At 54.4% G+C, this 20,000-nt stretch overlaps 1 protein-coding gene across 3 annotated transcripts in view; it reads right to left on the bottom strand.

Moving 5' to 3' along the window:
• Positions 1-20,000, bottom strand: part of arhgap21a (Rho GTPase activating protein 21a) — a 109,778-nt gene that overhangs the window by 15,302 nt on the left and 74,476 nt on the right. For 2 of the 3 annotated variants that reach the window (XM_084443298.1, XM_084443296.1), the window contains exons 4-10: positions 17,680-17,772; positions 16,789-16,867; positions 15,855-15,909; positions 10,810-10,833; positions 6,597-8,331; positions 422-568; positions 1-23 (exon numbers count right to left, since the gene is read on the bottom strand). The exon at positions 1-23 is cut by the window's left edge and continues 80 nt beyond it. In XM_084443298.1, coding sequence (XP_084299424.1) covers positions 1-23; positions 422-568; positions 6,597-8,331; positions 10,810-10,833; positions 15,855-15,909; positions 16,789-16,867; positions 17,680-17,772 — 2,156 coding nt within the window. The remainder of the gene's footprint in view (positions 24-421; positions 569-6,596; positions 8,332-10,809; positions 10,834-15,854; positions 15,910-16,788; positions 16,868-17,679; positions 17,773-20,000) is intronic. The other variant, XM_084443297.1, reaches the window with a different exon arrangement.

Raw genomic sequence — 20,000 nt, 5'->3', positions numbered from 1 at the left:
GATAATAGTGAGCCGAAGAGAGTCTACAAAAACGGGGAGCAAACAGACAGAACACAGAGTGAGCGTGAGTGAAATAACGAATGGGAGAACCCAGGCTGCGCTCACCAAGTGCTTCTCACGCGTCGGCGGACTCCGAAGCCCAGTACTCGATGTCGTCGGGAGAGAGAGAGAGAGAGAGAGAGGGAGAGAGAGAGAGAGAGAGAGAGAGAGAGAGAGAGGGAGAGAGAAAGAGAGAGAAATAGAGAGAGAGAGGGTGGGTAGGTGGATGAGAGAGAGAGAGAGGGTCGGTAGGTGAATGAGAGAGAGAGTGGGTAGGTGGATGAGAGAGAAAGAGAGAGAGAGGGTGGGTAGTTGGATGAGAGAGAGAGAGAGAGAGAGGATGGGTAGGTGGATGAGAGAGAAAGAGAGAGAGCGCCCTCACCGTGGTCGTGCGACAGCTGCCGTCGGATGAAAAGCGACGGGGAGGGCGGGCTGGGGGGGGCGGTGCTGATGGCCGGCGTGCCGGAGATCAAGGCGGAGGCGGGGATGTGCGCGGCGTTGTGGTCCACGCTGGGACTGGACGGCTCGTCTGGGAACAACAACATGGTAAATGGTAAATGGACTGCGCTTGTAGAGCGCCGTTATCCAAAGCGCTTTACAATGGCCTCTATTCACACACCAATGGCGGCAGCTGCCATGCAAGGTGCCAGCCTGCTCATTGGGAGCAATTTGGGGTTCAGTGTCTCGCCCAAGGACACTTCAACACGTAGACAGGAGGAGGCGGGATTCGAACCGTCAACCCTATGATCGTTGGACGACCCGCTCTACCACTGAGCCACAGCCACCCCCCCCGCCCACGACAACATCCCGGCGTCTTACGAGGCATTGCATCATCTCTGCTTGGCTCAGAGCATGGGCGCACAGTAATGACACACCAGCGCGTAGAGCAGTCGACTGCAACAAACATGCTCTGATAGGCGGCCCTGGGCTTAAACACACAGGAAGCAGAGATAAGAACCAACACAGTCCTACTGAGACAGACAGGTGTGTTCGGGGATTGTCTACTGTACTGATGAAGTCCACACCTTCCACAGTCAACACACACACGCTCACACACAGGTGGGAACACGGGCCGACATTGCATCACCAATCATAGACACGACTGACTCACTGCTACCTCTGAATCTGATATCGACCAGACAACTAACCCTTAACACAAACCAGGAGATGTGAGCAGAAGCAGTTAGGTGTAGGCCCAGACAAGTCATCGAATGATCCATCTGTGATGGTGACTAAGGTCTGCCTGTGTGCAGGTTAGGCCAGGGACAGGACGCTAGTGAGCTCCGTCACTGAGTCACAGTCTGCTCACGAGAAGAACGTAGCGCACCGTCTATTGGACCAGATATAAACCCAGACTCAAGAACATAGAACGTAGCTCAACGTCTGTTGGACCAGATATAAACCCAGACTCAAGAACATAGAACGTAGCTCAACGTCTATTGGACCAGATATAAACCCAGACTCCAGAACATAGAATGGAGAAATTGAGAAATGAAAACATATGCAGGTTTAAAAAAAAAAATTGCATAACCGCTTCCTACGGCAGAGAGGGAGTGGAACAACAATAAAAGAATGTGTGTTTGTGATGTTTCAGGGCTGCTATCGTAGGTATTCCTTCTTGGCAACGGCAAATCGCGCATCGCTGTCGTAACGCCCTCCCGACCTACGACCGCGAACGCCCAGGACGCCGTCTGAGCGCGTCGCCAGAGATGCCGTTGCGCAGACGTAACGCCGAAATAACAAGACGTTCTGCAGATAACATTCCTCTATGAGCGCCGAATGTTTCACGACGAATAGCCCACATTAATATGAACCAGCTGACCTGATTTCCCAGTGAGCAGACCCGTGCGGTGGAATGCCCCTCTCTCCCTCTCTACCCCGCTTCCCAAGACCCCCCTCCTGAGGCCCAGAGCCAGAAGCTCCCTGTCAGATGCCAACAGGGACAGATGTGTTTGTTTGTACTTCCTCGAAAAATACATTTTGGGTGAAAAACAACAACGAATAATAATAATAATAATTGATGTTTAATGAGGGTGTGAAGGTGTCGTGTTTGCTCGGTCCAAGCTGAGTGGAACAGCCTGTGTGTGTGTGTGTGTGTGTGTGTGTGTGTCCGTGTCTGTGTCTTCCCCCTTCCTGTGTGTGTTCCCCAGAGGCCAGCAGCGTTCTGTTCCGGTGACTCCAGATCCGCCCTCATCGCCTGCCTCTTTACACCCCTCTCTCCTTCCATCCAACCACGCGCTGGGGGAGGGTGGAGATGGCGAGCCTGCCTGCCTGTCTGCCTGTCTCTGTGTATTTGCCTGTGGCCGTGTGTGTGTGTGTGTACATGTGTGTGTGTGTGTGTGTACGTGTGTGTGTGTGCGTACTTGCGAAAGAAAGAACGAAAGAGGATATGATGAACCCCTGTGTGTTCTAGGCCACTGGTGCCAGCGGGCCTCAGCTGATTGGTGGATGGCGAGTAACCAGCGGGCTCCGCTGATTGGCTGGCGGTGAGTGACGGACAGGTTGGTTCAGGACGGTCACGTCTGGCCCGGGAAGACGCGAGTGCAGATCTGGAACACCGGGAAGACGACGGCGCAGATCTGGAACACCGGGAACACGTCAGAACAGATCTGGAACACCGGGAAGACGACAGCGCAGATCTGGAACACCGGGAAGACGACGGAGCAGATCTGGAACACCGGGAAGAGGACGGAGCAGATCTGGAACACCGGGAAGACGACAGCGCAGATCTGGAACACCGGGAAGACGACAGCGCGGATCTGGAACACCGGGAAGAGGACGGAGCAGATCTGGAACACCGGGAAGACGACAGCGCAGATCTGGAACACCGGGAAGACGACAGCGCGGATCTGGAACACCGGGAAGACGACGGAGAAGATCTGGAACACCGGGAAGACGTCGGAGCAGATCTGGAACACCGGGAAGACGACAGAGCAGATCTGGAACACCGGGAAGACGACAGCGCAGATCTGGAACACCGGGAAGACGACGGAGAAGATCTGGAACACCGGGAAGACGTCGGGGCAGATCTGGAACACCGGGAAGACGACGGAGCAGATCTGGAACACCGGGAAGACGACAGCGCAGATCTGGAACACCGGGAAGACCCGAGTGCAGATCTGGAACACCAGGTGCAGATCTGGGACACCGGGAAGACGACAGCGCAGATCTGGAACACCGGGAAGACGACGGAGAAGATCTGGAACACCGGGAAGACATCGGAGCAGATCTGGAACACCGGGAAGACGACGGAGAAGATCTGGAACACCGGGAAGACATCGGAGCAGATCTGGAACACCGGGAAGACGACAGTGCAGATCTGGAACACCAGGAACACGTCAGAACAGATCTGGAACACCGGGAACACGTCAGAACAGATCTGGAACACCGGGAACACGTCAGAACAGATCTGGAACACCGGGAACACGACAGAACAGATCTGGAACACCGGGAAGAAGCTCCCGGGAGACCTCCTGTGATTAGAGCCCAAACCTCAGCCTCAATCAAACGAACCTCGGAAGAAACATAACATCTGTCTTAACAAAGACGCAAATAAATTCTGTTCCAGTCTGACGCACCATCCTAACTGCAAACACAATTCTCTCAGGAAAAGCAGAGTTTGTTTGCGGTTGGAAGCTGTCTAGAACGTCTGGACATACTGCTGGGCCGGTATGTTCTGTTCAGTTGCTTCCCCAGTACAAAACCACTGGCAGACGCCGTAATCTTTGAATCGTATCATGAAATTCCAATTGAATTTGTCGCTTTTGTGAATTTTCCAACCGAGTTCGCTGCAGGTATGTTCCTGGTGTCTTTGTGACGTCACAGACCGCCAGGAGAGCGACTCTGAGGTTCCCGTCTCTGCAGTGCTGGAGGAGACGTTTCACAATAGGATGGGGGACGCACGTGTGTGTGTGTGTATGTGTGTGGGTGTGTGATAGAAAGAAGGACAGAGAGAGAGGTTTCAGACTAGAGGGGACTCCAGTCTGACTCCTGAGAGACTCCAGTCACCAAAGCAGTGGACTGGTCTCTCTGCTCAGCTCAGGGAAGAGGTACCGTTCACTGATGGCTAAAACGGAGAGACTCAGGAAGAGTTTCTTCCCCCAGGCCATCTGGTACCTAAACGGCGCTGACTAAGCACTTTTTGTTCCCCGAGTAACAGCACTTTATATTCATTTTTAACTGAAATAACCCTCTGACATGATGAATGTATAGTGTTTCTGTCTGTTATTGCTTCTGTTGTGTCAGATTTGTTGTGTGTGTATATTTACTTGACTGTTACATTTCACTACGTTGTATTATGTATGTGACGAAAAAACTCTGAATCTGGGGATGTGTGTGTGTGTGTGTGTGTGTGTGTGTGATAGAAAGAAGAAAGGAGAGAGAGAGGTTTCAGACTAGATGGGGAATGTGTGTGTACTGTATGTGTGTGTGTGTGTGTGTGTACTGTATGTGTGTGTGTGTGTGTGTGTGTGTGTGTGTGTGTGTGTGTGTGTGTGAGAGAGAGAGAGAGAGAGAGTGTGTGTGTTTAGGTGAACCTGTCACTCTCTGCTACAGTGTGGTGCAGTGGTATCCTGTACATAATCCCATGGCCAGACTGTCTATCCTGTTGAGTGGTCTTCCCAGTGCCCCTCCCTGCTGATCAACCACGGTCCATTTCCACAGCTACTGAATTACTGAACACACCGTAGGCTACTGTCTACAGGGTACAGTACATCTCTTATCAAACCAGGAAGTACGGTCCAATCACGTGTTCCTTCTGCTCATAAACAATGACACTTTCTCCATCCTCTCCATTCATCCCAACCCAACTCTTTCATAACGAGACGCTGAAACCAGACTCAGTAATTCGGTCCACACGGTAGAAACGTGCTAATCCAGTTGAACATGCACGCCCTCGTCCCACTCTAGGAAACCTGTCTAAAATAGCCCCGTCGGTGCAGCTCAGCCACTAGCCGTGTGTGGTGAACCTGGGGGATACAGGCCAACACACGTTCTACCTCCCACTGCTTCCACTGCCCTGGGGTGAACCTAAGAGATACCACACAAACCAGCAAACTGTACCTCAGTCCCAACTGCTCTCTCTGTCTCTCTCTCTCTCTGTCTCTCTCTTTGTCTCTCTCTCTCTCTCTAAGTAAGGTAATCTTTGTCAACGTGAAGTCATATAAAACAGACAAAGGACAAAGACTGTGATGTAGAACTGAGTAAATATTAGCTCTTCATAATCTCATCTGCTGTAAAGAAGAGGATCAATACAGTAACGGACTGCACATTTAGGAGGAAGCTGGGTCCGGCGCAATATCAATAAAGACTCTTATGTAACATTGTTGACGACTATTAGAGCGAAGCAGCGCGTCTGATATAATGGAGGTTCTCTGTAGTTGATCTGGCTAGCTAGACACACACCTGGCCAGCCAAGACAGCTCATATACACACTACCATGCACTGCCAAGCACATCCTGAGACACAGAAACACTCCCCCTCCCTCTCTCTCCCGCCTGCTCTCTCTCTTTCTTCTTCTCTCTCTTTCTCTTCTCTCTTTCTCTCTCCTTCTCTCTCTTTCTCCTTCTCTCTCTTTCTCCTCTCTCTTCCTCTCTCTCGCTCTTTCTCCTGCTCTCTCTTTCTCTCTCTCTCTCTTTCTTCTCTCTCTCTTTCCTCTCTCTCTCTCTCTCCTCAAGCCAAGGTGTAACCAGAGACTCAGAGATTCCTGATTCCAGTGAAACTCTAACTCCAGAGATCCCCTCTGAGCCAGTGTGTGTTTACCGTGGGCCTGGCTGTGTTCTGGCCATCGTGACATCAGAACGGCGAATGAGACGGCTCATTCTGAACCCTGCCCCCAGTGGAGGGGAGGCTGGTTGAGGAAATGGTGCAGCGCAATAACAACTTTGTCAATGGCTGTTCTCACAGGGCACTCTGTTGCCCTGTGACACACACACACACACACACGCGCATACGCGCACACACACACACACACACAAACACACACACACACACACACTCTCATGCTGTATTTGCTGTGCGAGATATCAGAGAGAGAGAGCAGAGAGAGAGCACAGTGCGTGGGCCTGTGAGAGAGAGAGAGCAGAGTGTGTGTCTGTGAGAGATATATCAGAGAGAGAGAGCAGAGAGAGAGCAGAGTGCGTGCGTCTGTGAGAGAGAGAGAGAGACAGATATCAGAGATATCAGAGAGAGAGCAGAGATAGATATCACAGAGAGAGAACAGAGAGAGAGACAGTTATCAGAGAGAGAGCAGAGAGAGAGACAGATATCAGAGAGATATCAGAGAGAGAGCAGAGTGCGTGGGTCTGTGAGAGAAAGAGAGATATCAGAGAGAGAGCAGAGTGCGTGGGTCTGTGAGCGAGAGATATCAGAGAGAGAGCAGAGAGAGAGACGGATATCAGAGAGATATCAGAGAGAGAGCAGAGTGCGTGGGTCTGTGAGAGAGAGAGAGATATCAGAGAGAGAGCAGAGAGAGAGACAGATATCAGAGAGAGAGCCGAGAGAGAGACAGATATCAGAGAGATATCAGAGAGAGAGCAGAGTGCGCGGGTCTCTCTCACCTATGAATGGGATGGAGTCCAGCGAGTCGTCCAGGTGGCTGGAGCAGGAGGCCTTCCTCTGGTCGCTGAGCCTCCTGGCGTGCCCCTCCCTCCCTGTCTCGCCTGGCGGTCGCAGCAGCCCGCCCTCCGCTGCGCCCGAGACCGAGACCGCCGCCTCCCCTCCTCCCTCGTGGTCGTTGACGGCCAGGATGTAGGACGGGTGGCGCAGGGGGTGGGGCCCGGAGGACTTGTCCCGCCTCAGGATCACCACCGTGGCGTCCGGCCCCTCCACGCCCTCCGCCGGCCGGCTGTTGGACCGCACGGGGAGGGGCGGGAGCAGGGGCGGGGCCACGCCGACCCTCGCCCTGGCGGCGGAAGCAGAGGGCCTCTGCTGGACGGGCGCTTTGGAGGAGGAGGAGGAGGAGGGGCCTGAGCAGGAGGCAGAACGGGCACCGAGCCCCGCCTCCCTCCTGCCTCCCTCCTGCAGGCTGTCGGCCCGCCCCCGGGAGGCTTGGCCAAGGTGGTTGCCCACGGCGACAGGTCTCTGGTCTCCCGGGGCGTCCTCCTCGCCGGTGTTCTGGACGGCGGACGCCCTGTGCAGCTGGGGCGGGGCCCTGAGGACGACGCCCAACCCCTGTCTGCCGCTGGCTCCGGGCTCCTCCCCCTCCGGCTCCGCCCGGACGCAGGCTCCTCCCCCTCCCCCTCCTCTCTCCGCGGGCTCCGCCGTCCGGCCCAGGTAGTCGCAGGAGCGGGCGCGGGGTTTGGGCGCCCACGCGGGGGCGGAGCCGGAGGGCAGGACGTCCTGCGAGGCGCTCCGGGGCCAATCCCTACGGAGCACACCGCCGCCGGCGCTAAGCCTCTCCTGGGAGACGGAGCGGAGCGGGGCGACCGCCGGCGCCGCCCCCCTTCCCCCGTAGCGAGCGGTCCCCCGGTCGTGGGAGGCGCTCCTCCGTCCGGCCTGCGGCTGCTGGAGGGGTGCGGCGGCGGCGGCGGTGGTGGGCGGCGCCGGGCCGCGGGCCCGCAGGCTGTCCAGGCGCTCCTGGATGGTGCGGCAGCCGTAGGTGTGCAGGCGCTTGGCGTCGATGTAGTCCTTGTAGGTGGTGTAGTTCCGCCAGTCGATGTTGTGCAGGGGGGAGGAGGCAGAGGAAGAGGAGGGGGGGCAGTGGTTGGGGGAGGCGGCGGCGAGCGGGGGTCGTAGCGGGGAGGAGGCGGGGTAGATCGTCCCGGCGCTGCCGCCGGCGGACGGCTCCAGGGGGCGGGGGAGGAGGAGGAGGGGGGGGGGTGAGCACGGCGGGTTCCCGAGGTGGGGCGGGGGGGGGAGGAGGGGCCTGGCTTTGGAGGAGGAGGAGGAGGGGGGGTCCGCGGGGGGAGGGGGTCCGGCGTACCGGTTCTCCTCGGTCCTGTGGCTGGGGCCGGCCCGGGCCGCGCGGGAACCCCTCTCCACCGGGTCGGGGGGCGGCGCCGCCGACGCCGTCGTCCTCGGGCTCTCGTTGCAGGCAAACGCCGTCGTCGCCGCCGCCGCCTGGGGGGCGGGGGGTGGCGAGGGGGGGACGGGGATCTCCAGGCGGTAGCTCTGGACGAGGCTCTCGTTGGCGGCGGCAGCCCCGGCAGAGGGGTCCGCAGCGGCCTGGGCCACGCCCCCCGCCGCTGCCGCGGACTCTATCCGCGGGTAGCAGACGGGCGGCGGCTCCGGGATGTTGCGGGCGTTGCCGCTGTACGCCTCGTTCCCTTTGAGGTACGCGTCCTGGGAGTACGCCTGCAGGGGGGGGAGAGCAGGAAACGCTGCGTCACTCTCCACGGAGACGGATTCAGGTTATGGAACACCTGAGACCGCGTGACGCAAAACAGCACCGACCGGACCTCTTCTCCCAAAATAACGCACCGCACGCCGCCTTCCTAGTACTCTGACTCGACGGGCGTAGGTGTTTATTACTGCCCGATCGATGGCGCCGATCCAGACCACATGAAACGACAACAACCCAGCAACCGCCCCGCCGTAGACGATTGGGATTGGTTTAAACAAATACAGCGCACGCCCCCCCCCCATCCCCAAATGGTAGTGACTCCAGCCAGACCTTCCTCCAGCGCTGGCACAGCGTAGAGGAAGTGTGGAGGTAGACAGGTCTGGCTGTATACTACGGCATATGGCGCCGCACCAAACCCCGCACGCCCCTCTCTGAGCTACGGAGTCGGACCAGCGCCGCGACCCCGGGTCCTACGGCTGAACTACGGAGCGGGCGGCAGAGCCGCGGGAGGCAGGGGAGACGTCGAGGGACGCCCGCGACTCAATTCAATTCAATTCAATATGCTTTATTGGCATGAATATCGGGTGAACAGTATTGCCAAAGCGTCAAGAACACAATTCAATAATAACATGAAAAAACAGATTAAGTATATGGTTAATTACTGTTAAGTTAACTAACAACTAGCAGCTCTCTTTCTAGTAAGTAATATTTCTAGTAAAAATGTGTCCAAATAAAAGGAAAAATAAATAAATAATAATAATAATAAATAAAAGAGCAAGTTGTGCTACTGGCTGTCCCTAAGGTTTTGGCAACTTGTTACGTATTACGTATACGTTATGTTTGTTACGACTCCAGTTTCGCCGTCGGGGCCTCTCGCCGCGGCCGGCGCGCCCCCCGGACGACGCGCCCCCCGGACGACTCCCGCGCCACGGGTCAGCTGGCCGACAGATGGACCGAAGACCCGTAGCTTTCAAAACAAACACATACGCAACGCTCGGATATAACGCAATGCTGGACCGTGAGCCAAAAACAACAAGCCCTCTCTCTCTCTCCGGCCAATAAGAGAGTGATGTGAGGAGGGGTCAAGCGACCTCCATATGAACCCACAACAGATGTGTGAGAGAGATAGAGAGAGAGAGAGAGAGAGAGAGAGAGAGAGAGAACGGAGAGACACTGAGATGAAGGGATGGATGGATGGATGGAAGACGGACAGACAGAGGCACAGACAGACAGACAGAAAGACAGACAGACAGACAGACAGACAGACACAGACATAGACATAGACATAGACATAGACAGACACAGACAGACACAGACAGACAGACAGACAGACAGACAGACAGACAGACAGACAGACACAGACAGACAGACAGACAGACAGACAGACAGACACAGACAGACAGACAGACAGACAGACAGACAGACAGACATAGACAGACGGACAGACGGACGGACGGACGGACGGACGGACGGACGGACAGACGGACGGACGGACAGACGGACAGACGGACAGACAGACAGACAGAGCGAGCGGGTCCAGTATGAAGCCGTTGGACCCAGAGGGAAGGTCAAAGCGGCGGTCGGAGGCGGGCTCACCCACCTTGGGTCCCGGGGACCCGCCTCTAAGACACGAGGCCAGGCTGCAGGGGGGGTGCCGTCTCCCCTTCCTGGCTAACGCTATCTCCGTCAGCATGACCGTCTCCGCCGCCACACGCACACGCTCGCTCGGCTCGAACACAAACAATGCGCCGAGAACTCAAAACTTTGCCGGTAAAACTCCACGCATTTAACCCGCGGTTAACTCAGATGATAGGTAGGTAGTGAACTGAAATAAATGTTTATTCTGAGTCGCGTGTCGGTAGTCCCAGGTGCAGGTGATGCAAGTCTCCAGCCCTGCAGTGTGTGTGTGTGTGTGTGCGCTCTCGCTCTCCCTGAGAGGAACGGGAAGCGAGAGCTACGTGTGTTGGACTTTAATAAACAGGGCTCCACCTGCGGTGTCAGGTTACGTTCCTTACAGCAACCCCTCGGCACGCCTGCCGACGCCTGGCCCCGCCCTCGTGATTTGCATAAGTCATAAAAAAACAACAGAGACCTGCCAACTTCCCTGACGTCAGACAAGAGCCTAGCTCAGGAGAGAGAGGGGAAGAACTAAGGCTGTTTTCCTCTGAATACTATCAACTATTTAAACAAGCCTCTCACAAGGTACGCACATACGCCTACCTATTATACATTGCTTTATGGAAATGACGCATACTTGTAGGTAGAAATGACACATACTTCTACATGGAAATGACGCATACTTGTAGGTAGAAATGATGGAAACTTCTACGTAGAAATGACGCCTACTTCTACAGGGCAACCGGGCAGAAAGGAAAGTCCCAAAACTGACACGCCGACGATGGTCCACAGGACGCCTTCTAACCACAGGGCTCGCTACGAAGGGAAGAACAGGCACAACGACAGTAAAGGGAGTTAGTATGGCTTCTTACCAGAGCAGTGATGTCCCTGGAAAACTGCAGCCCACAGGTTAGAGGCAAGCGAGAGACGACAGGAGTGAGGAGGAGGGTTCGGGAGGGGGGGGGGGGGGGGGAGAAAAAGAGAGAATTAGAAAGATGAGTGAAGAAGAGACAGAGTCGGAGCGTCGGAGAGGCGGACGGATACTTGTGTCACTTCAGCTCGGGCTGAAAATACACTCTGCTGTGTGTGTGTGTGTGGATGGGGGGGGGGGGGACACACGCCCCCCCACCCCCAGCTGGGCGGAGGACAGGAGGAGCGGAGAGGAGGGGGACAGCAGGAGTACGGAGGGGATGCTGAGCGGAGAGGTGGAGGGGGGGATCACGTTTCGCGCCGCCCCGCTTCGCCCTCTGTGTCCCTCAGCGACCCAGGGGATGAGTCCGGGTGTCATCCCCCCCCCGTCGCGTTCGCCTCCTCTCGTCCGTCATCCGACCGCTGTTCGATTACACCGAGATCTGGATCCCCTCTTTCTCTCTCCCTCTCTCTCTCTCTCCCTCTCTCTCTCTATGCCTATCCCTCTGCTCTACTCACTTTCTCTCTCTCCCCCCCCCCCCCCTCTCAAACCTCCCTCCGGCTTTTCACACACACACACACACTATATTCTTTCTGACTGCTCTGTTTCTCTCTCTCTCCCTCCTCCCTCTCTCTCCCTCTCTCTCTCTCGGTGTGAGGGCCAGTCTCTCTCTCTCTCTCTCTCTCTCTCTCGGTATGAGGGCCAGTCTCTCTCTCTCTCTCTCTCTCTCTCTCTCTCTCTCGGTGTGAGGGCCAGTCTCTCTCTCTCTCTCTCTCTCTCGGTGTGAGGGCCAGTCTCTCTCTCTCTCTCTCTCTCTCTCTCGATATGAGGGCCAGTCTCTCTCTCTCTCTCTCTCTCTCTCTCTCGGTGTGAGGGCCAGTCTCTCTCTCTCTCTCTCTCTCTCTCTCTCGGTGTGAGGGCCAGTCTCTCTCTCTCTCTCTCTCTCTCTCTCTCTCGGTATGAGGGCCAGTCTCTCTCTCTCTCTCTCTCTCTCTCTCTCGGTATGAGGGCCAGTCTCTCTCTCTCTCTCTCTCTCTCTCTCGGTATGAGGGCCAGTCTCTCTCTCTCTCTCTCTCTCTCTCTCTCAGTGTGAGGGCCAGTCTCTCTCTCTCTCTCTCTCTCTCTCTCTCTCGGTGTGAGGGCCAGTCTCTCTCTCTCTCTCTCTCTCTCTCTCTCTCTCTCTCTCGGTATGAGGGCCAGTCTCTCTCTCTCTCTCTCTCTCTCTCTCTCTCTCTCTCTCTCTCTCGGTGTGAGGGCCAGTCTCTCTCTCTCTCTCTCTCTCTCTCTCTCTCGGTATGAGGGCCAGTCTCTCTCTCTCTCTCTCGGTGTGAGGGCCAGTCTCTCTCTCTCTCTCTCAGTGTGAGGGCCAGTCTCTCTCTCTCTCTCTCTCTCTCGGTGTGAGGGCCAGCTGCCTAGCTGCATATTCAGACCTCATGGAGTGTTCCCTCTCTCAGTTCCCTCATCTCTCTCACCATCGCCTTTCCCTCACCTGCCTTTCTGTCCTCCTCTCCATCCTCCCCCTCTCTCCCTCCCCCTCCTCTCTCCCTCCTCCCCCTCCTCCGCTCCCTCCCCCTCTCTCCCTCCCCCTCCTCTCTCCCTCCTCTCTCTCTCTCTCCTCCCCTCCTCTCCTCCCCCTCCTCCGCTCCCTCCCTCTCTCTCCCTCCTCCCCCTCTCTCCCTCCCCCTCCTCTCTCCTCCCCTCCTCTACCTCTCTCCTCCCCTCCTCTCCCTCCCCTTCTCCCCTCCCTCTCCCTCTCTCCTCCTCTCCCTCTCTCCTCCCCCCTCTCCCTCTCTCCCCCCCTCTCTCCTGCAGGCCAGTAAACATTGTGCCAGGGGGGCGGTCAGCTGACTGCTGGTGCTGAGTGGCCAAGGGACTCCATGCTCCTCTGAAGTGCACACACACAAGCACACACACACACACACAGAACACACACACAAGCACACACACACACACACACACCACACCCCGAGGGCACCTCGTCCTCAGCCTCCATCCCTCCACTCATCCTTCATCCCTCCATACTTCCCTCCATCCCTCCCCTCATCCCTCCACACTTCCTCTCATCCCTCCATCCCTCCTGCCCTTCACTCGTTCATCCGTTCTGTGCGCTGAAGATGTCGGGTGTCACTATGAGCCGACATTCTGCGTGTGTGTGTTTATGTGTGTGTAAGTGTGTGTGTGTGTGTGCGTGTGTGTGTGTATACAGTATGTGTGTGTGTAAGACTATGTGTGTGTGTATACAGTATGTGTGTGTGTGTGTGTGTGTGAGACTATGTGTGTGTGTGTGAGACTATGTGTGTGTGTGCGTGTATGTGTGTGTGTGTGTGTATACAATATTTGTGTGTGTGAGAGACTGTGTGTGTGTGTGTGTGTGCGTGTATGTGTGTGTGTATACAATATTTGTGTGTGTGAGAGACTGTGTGTGTGTGTATGTGTGTGTGAGACTATGTGTGTGTGTGTGAAACTGTGTGTGTGTGTGTGTTTGTACAGTGTGTGTGTGTGTGTATGTGCAGTATGTGTGTGTATGTGTGTTACAGCCTCTGCACGGCCCTCTCCTTCACGCACCGCTGCTAGAGCAGACGCAGGAGACGCCGCTCTGAGGACGAGGAGGGACACAGCGACAGAGCGTCCCCAGAGGACCCGTCCCCAGAGGACACGTCCACAGAGGACACGTCCAGAGAGGACCCTGCGTTCTCCTCCCCCTCAGCCTCACCACATGGACGAGGCGCTTCTCAACAAAGAGTCGCAGAGAAATGTAAAAGATGAGGATAGTCTCACCATAACTGGCGCTGGGGGGTTGAAGGCTGGGAACTGCCAAGAAGCATGTATATGTATTTTATTGGACTTCTGGCAAACTGCCTTGCCTGAAAAATGGTCGTCCAAGGTGGTGTTAGTGAGTCCAGGGCCACCACCAATAACAAACACGGAAGAAGAGCCACCATTATTTAGGCCAGGCAGTTTGCCAGACGCCCTACCTCAGCCTGTCTACAGCAGCGCTCCTAAGCTCTCCTCCACCTCAACCCCTCTCGTTTGCGTCTTCTTTCACAGGAATGAATCACAAAAGCCTAGACAGCGAACACATGTACCATCTCAAAACAATTATTGTGAATGTGTAACAGTTAACGCAGTCCCACAAACACATGATTCAGGCAGATGGCGTCTTAGTATCTGTAAATATTATTGCTGGCAATCGTCCTCGACTGCGCGCATTACTGTATGTGACTTGTGTGTGTTTCTCCGCTCGGCGCTAATTACTGCCTGGTGCCCGTAGCCTCCATCAGTGCTCAGATGATGCATTCCAAAATGCCAGAAGCAAGTTTCTGTAGCTTTTGGCGAGCGCGGCCTAGCTAGCTAGCTATGCGTGGTATTTAGCATGACACTGTGGGCCTCAATTGGGTTTTCTGGGCTCTCTACACAGGAGAAGCACAGTGGAAGAGAATAAGACTGGGTGTCTGGGGGTTGTCACGAAATGAAGGTAGAGCGCGCTTCTCGGGGTCAATTGAGTACGGTGCTGAACTCAAAAAAATATAGATCAACAAATCGTTGTCTTTCTTGTTAAGGAAATCAACAGAACAGCATAGGTAAATTGAAAGACAAAGACAAAATTCTATTTCATTTATTTAATTGTGGAAAAAAAACGGCTACAAGCCTTCATCAGAGCGTGTGTGAGGATGTTCGGCGTGGGCTTAAATAGCCTCCACTTGGTAGCAGGTGTCACCGGTAGCAATCAGTGTGAACATTCAGTTCACCATTGACAATCAATCAATTAGCCATCAATCAAACGAATACAACCCATTCATAACAAACATTCAAAGTAATGGTAGGCTAATCAGAGTTAGGCCTATAGTAATAAACAGGGCAATTCCACTGGGAATAAACAACAGTACATTTATGACGGTGGAGGTGTTCATAGGTGGATAGCACTAAAGAAAGCATTTCAGACTAAAGTCATCATTAAGACCCGCTGGTGCCATGCTGTTTAATGTATAGATCCAATACATCTCGCGTTGGGCTAATGTTTTAAGGGGATCTCCTCCTCTCTCCATATCCTGGATATGGAGACTCTCTCTAGTCCTGTGAAGCGCAGAGATGATGCACAGAGTTGAAAATGCTTCATACTGCTTGTCTAACCCCAGGGAAGATGGAAAACAAGCATATTTCCCGAAATCTTGGCCATGTCCTTTAAGTGTATTCTCAGCTTTAAATATGTGCCAGTGTTTGAGTGAATGTTGACACTGATTGCTACCGGTGACACCTACTACCAAGTGGAGGCTATATAAGCCCACACCGAACATCCTCACACACGCTCTGATGAAGGCTTGTAGCCAAAACGCGTCAGCGTGATTTTTTTCCGATCTGTCCACAATTAAATAAATTAAATTTTGTCTCTGTCTTTCAATTTACGTGTGCTGCTCTGTTGATTTCCTTAACAAGAAAGACAACGATCTGTTGTCTGGGGGTTGTGTGAGTGTGTGTGTGTCCCTCTCTCTCTCTCTCTCTGCCCCCCCCCCCCCCCCCCCCCCAACTCTCTCTCTCTCTCCCATACGCTCCGCCCGGCTGTCAGAGTCTGCTGCTGGCCCGCTCGTCCATGGAGGAGTTTTTAGCTCGACCCCCGAGGGAGGCTGCAGTAAGAGCTAACGGTCAAAACAAAGCTGATGAACGACGAACCCCCCGGGCCACAGCCCGCCTCCAGGAAACCAGCCCGCCCGTCACGCTCGGGAAGCCCGCTTCTCCGGAGAGGAGAAGGCGCGTGACTCGCGGCGACGCCACATGTTTGTTTTGTCTTCGTCTCCGGCTGCGTGTCGCAACGCCGGAGCGGCGCGGCGCTCGCGATTTGCCGGGAAGCGGCAGGCGCGGCCGCCGATGGACGTCTGTCTTTGAAGCGCCGGCGTACCGCCTCTTGATTTTGATTGTCGCTCATAGAAAAAAAAATCCCTCGACTGACAACAACAATGAATCCCATCTGCGCGCCTGACGGCAGGTCGCACGCCAGCGCAGCGTACTCACCAGCTGTAAGATGTCCTCATCCTTCGGCATCACGCACAGCTCCAGCGAGGTGTCACTGGGAGGGGCAGAGAACATCAGAGAGACAGCGCTGAGGGGGCGGGGCTTAGTTCAAGGCTGAAGACCAGAGGAGGGTTGGCTAGATATCCTACGGCTGACTCCATGACAGCCAACGCCGAACCCTGCGTTCTGAAACGTACTATCTGAGGCAGGCAACGCTACACACACCAGTAGTTAAGCCCTGGAAGTTCACAACTCCTCCTACTCCAGTTGCTCCATCTACTGTCTGACCAATTGGGGGAAAATGTCATAAATATTTAATTGAACACATGGTTTCACGGCATGGGCTGTGTTACCAAAACAATAGCAGAATCACCCTCCCACCCCTCATAGCTCCACTTGTGTAATAACCTATGATGCTAAACCATAACACCTTGGAACTACTGTACAAACTGAAGTGGTTTCTATGTTACTACAATGTTCTTAATATAGGTGGTACTGTAAAAGTACATATTAACTAATAGCAACTAAAGGTAAAGTATTACCTTTAGTTGTTACCTTTAGCTGTGTACACAAAATAGCTTTAGATCAGGAAGGAAATTTGAGTTGCTCCATCGAGCTTTGGGGTAAAAAATATGTGTTGACATAATCAGCATCACTCATTTTCACAAAGTGTTCCCGGAAGTGTGGAAAAAGTACAGCGCCACCATTAACGGTAAGCGTGATTGGCACATAAGCAAATAAGAGATCAGATGACACAGTAGTTCCTTTGATCTCCCTTTGATCTTCCTTTGGACACGGAGATATTCCAACCAGTCTCTAAAATATGTGGACTTGGCTCTCTGCTATAAATAGATTTTTGGGGGAGTGATACTATGAAATTTGCCCCCCTCCCTCCGTAGTGGTCAGGTGTGTTACAAGCAAAGTCGTCCCTTACCTGTTCTGTATCAAGGCTATCACTTGGGAGTACGTCTTTCCGATGATGCTCTCTCCGTTCACCTTGACGATGCGGTCCCCTGGTGGGGGGGGGGGCAGGGAACACAGCGATAAATCACACAGAACAACAACAACATCAGCTCCACCCTTGACCCGTCTCCACCCCCACGCGCTCGGCAGAGCGGTTCTGAACGCGGTCCGCGCCGTCTGGAACAATGAGGAGAACAATGAGCTGGTGTGGACAGATAACAGTGTGTTGAGATCACAGGAGAGTTGCAACACCAGAGTGGGAGGGTCCGGGAGGGGGGGGGGGGGGGTTGGGGGTTTACCGGGAAGGGAGCGGGGGGTTGGGGGGGGGGGCGGGTTTTGTAGGGACGGGGGGCTACTCCTTCATTCACGTTTTCTGAAGATGTCATCTACACAGGAAGCCGCTGAGGGAGTTGTGGGAGATACAGAGATTAATCGGGCGCAGACAAGAGCACTCCAGGTCCCAGGAGAGAGAGATTGGCTGATGGAAGGAGATTGAGGGCTTGTCCCGGACCGCTTAACACTTCCTATTAACCCCTCTGCTGGCCCAGCGTCAACACTGACAACAAGACGGCGAAACAGCGCGCATGTTTTTCACCACCAAAACATCTGCCTCCGTTTCTGTTTACTGAAAACTTTCCCTCAGAGGTAACATTCGTTTTGGCCGACCAACGAGCTGCGATTTCCTGTCAGAATTCCCAGTAATGAAGAATTTCCCAGTAATGAAAGTGATGAAATGAAAGAATGTTTCCAGGTTTTCTAGCAGAAACTCCTAGAAACCGCAAATGTGCTCTTCCACGTCAAAGGTAACAAAAGTGAATCGTGAAACTCGGCGTATAACCTGTCTCCATGGAGAAGGCGTTACCTGTACAGAGTCCAGCTCCGTGGGCGGGGCCTCCTTCCTTCACCTGCTTGACGAAGATGGTGTCCATTGGCTCCAACCTGTTCCGCTGTCTCCCTGGCAACGACAGAGAGCACAAGCACGCTCGGTCACGCGGCACCCAAGCCGGGAGTGAGACCAGATCTAGGCTAGAGTGTGTCGCTAGAATAGGAGCTCGAGAGCTTAGTATCGGGGCTACGGCGTTCAGTACGTTTCTTCCAGAGGTTAAGCACCCTGTAGGTGTTGGCGGAGGACTAACACGCTTCAGACTACCATGTGTGACCGGCTCTGGAGGGGAGAGACAGCTGGTCGTTGACAGAAGGGAGGTCAGATGAGATTAACATAGCGGGCTCGCTTAGACAGACGTATACACACAGCCCCGAGGAGCCAAACAAGACAGCACAAGCTCCGAATTTAACAATTACGGGCGCCGTCGGCAGAGAATGCGATCTCGATGAGATCGTCGGCGCGACGGCGTCCGTGACAGTTTCAGCACTGAGGCGCTCCTGTGCATGAGTCCTCGCGCATTTGTCACCGGCCACGCCCTTATCCAGCCCTCCATCTCTCTGTCTAGTTTATTTTCTTCAGGTCTTGAATGTGCTGAGTGACAGAGGGGGGCTTGAGAGTGTGCTCCTGACCAGCCAGTGGACGGCCAACGGGGGGGGGGGTCACAGCTAGGGTCACAGCTAGGGTCACCGCAGTCCGACTCATTGGATGTAGGTGTTGGGGATACTCGTTTATCACTGCCCAATCAGAGGCCACGGAATATGTAGTCAGCTCCATCGGTAGCCAATCAGATTCAATCCAGACTCCTTCCCTATCTGTGTTACCTTTTTCAAAGTCCCCTTCGCTACATGAAACAACAACAACAACTCCGCCTAAGGCGAGTGTGATCGATGTAAAGAAAGCCTTTTTTTTCTCCCCTATCCCCGAACGGTAACGAGTGCAGCCAGACTTTTCTCCAGCGCCGGCGCGGAGTAAACAAAGTGTGGAGATACTCTAAGTCTGGCAATGCGAGACTATGTGCCTCAGTTCTCAGGGGGGTGTGGAGGGTAGCTACTCCAGAACAGGATACAGAGCCGTGCAGCTTGGCGGCGGCCTACGGAGGAATCTTGAGCCTCTTCTCGGCTTTCTATCAACATTATAGCGACACAAAGCCGGCGGGGAGTGACGCCGGGATCGCTTTACTGTACACACACAGAACATCAACGCTGTCGACACAACAAACCTGAGCCACGAGCGCCTTCACTGCCGGTACGGACGGACGGACAGACATGCAGGCAGATATGGGGCCTGGACACATGAATGCAAGCTCGTCAACACAGGCGTGTAGTGATCAACACAGGCATGTGTAGTGATCCTGGAGGTATTGCTGGGGACAGAGCAATAATGTGTATTTGTCTGTCGTGGTTGCCCTCTTGTGGCAGAGGGTGCTATAGCAGCGGATTAATATCTGTGACGTGTGATGTTTTGTGTGTGTGTGTGTGTGTGTGTGTGTGTGTAGTATGCTCATCTCAGGCATCTAGCGAGCCAGGATGACTCCAGACACCGAGGATCTAGGATCTAGACTGAGGGTCTAGTCACTCTAATGAATTGGCATGGTGAGGTCTATAGAAACGGACTATATTGATACTTTGACTTGTTTTCTTTGAAATAGGATTATATACTTCCCTGCACGCTTGTATACTGTGTGGCACTTTTGAGCTGATCTGTTGGTTTTAATGTGAGTGTATACGGTATGAAACAGTTTGAACTGTTGCCAATCTTGGCCAGGTCGCTCTTGAAAAAGAGATTATAATCTGAATTGGAGAATAAATGTTAATGAAATGAATGATTATCAACCTGTTGAATGTTACTCTGTTGGAACCACCTCACTGTCTCCAACACAACAACAGACCCAGACTTGTCTCCATCAGTCCAACAGAGGGCGCTAGAGCTCTTCTGACCACACAGGAGAGTAACACCAAGGGTTAAACTACATAACAGTTCACCTTCCTGCTGGTCAACCCTAATATTCCCAACACGGACGACAAGAGCGTCGCCCTCTTCGTGAAACGGCGCGGGGGGGTTGGGGGGCAGAGAGGCTGGGGGGCAGAGGGGCTGGGGGTCTGGGGGGCAGAGGGGCAGAGTGTCTGGGGGGCAGAGGGGCTGGGGGTCTGGGGGGCTGGGGGGCAGAGGGGCAGAGTGTCTGGGGGGCAGAGGGGCTGGGGGTCTGGAGGGCTGGGGGGCAGAGGGGCAGAGTGTCTGGGGGGCAGAGGGGCTGGGGGTCTGGAGGGCTGGGGGACAGAGGGGCAGAGTGTCTGGGG

This window comes from Borostomias antarcticus (genome assembly GCF_949987555.1).
Source record: "Borostomias antarcticus genome assembly, chromosome: 9".
Taxonomy (NCBI): domain Eukaryota; kingdom Metazoa; phylum Chordata; class Actinopteri; order Stomiiformes; family Stomiidae; genus Borostomias; species Borostomias antarcticus.
Note: the sequence above shows the minus strand (reverse complement) of the source record. Positions and strands in the feature narration are given on the sequence as shown.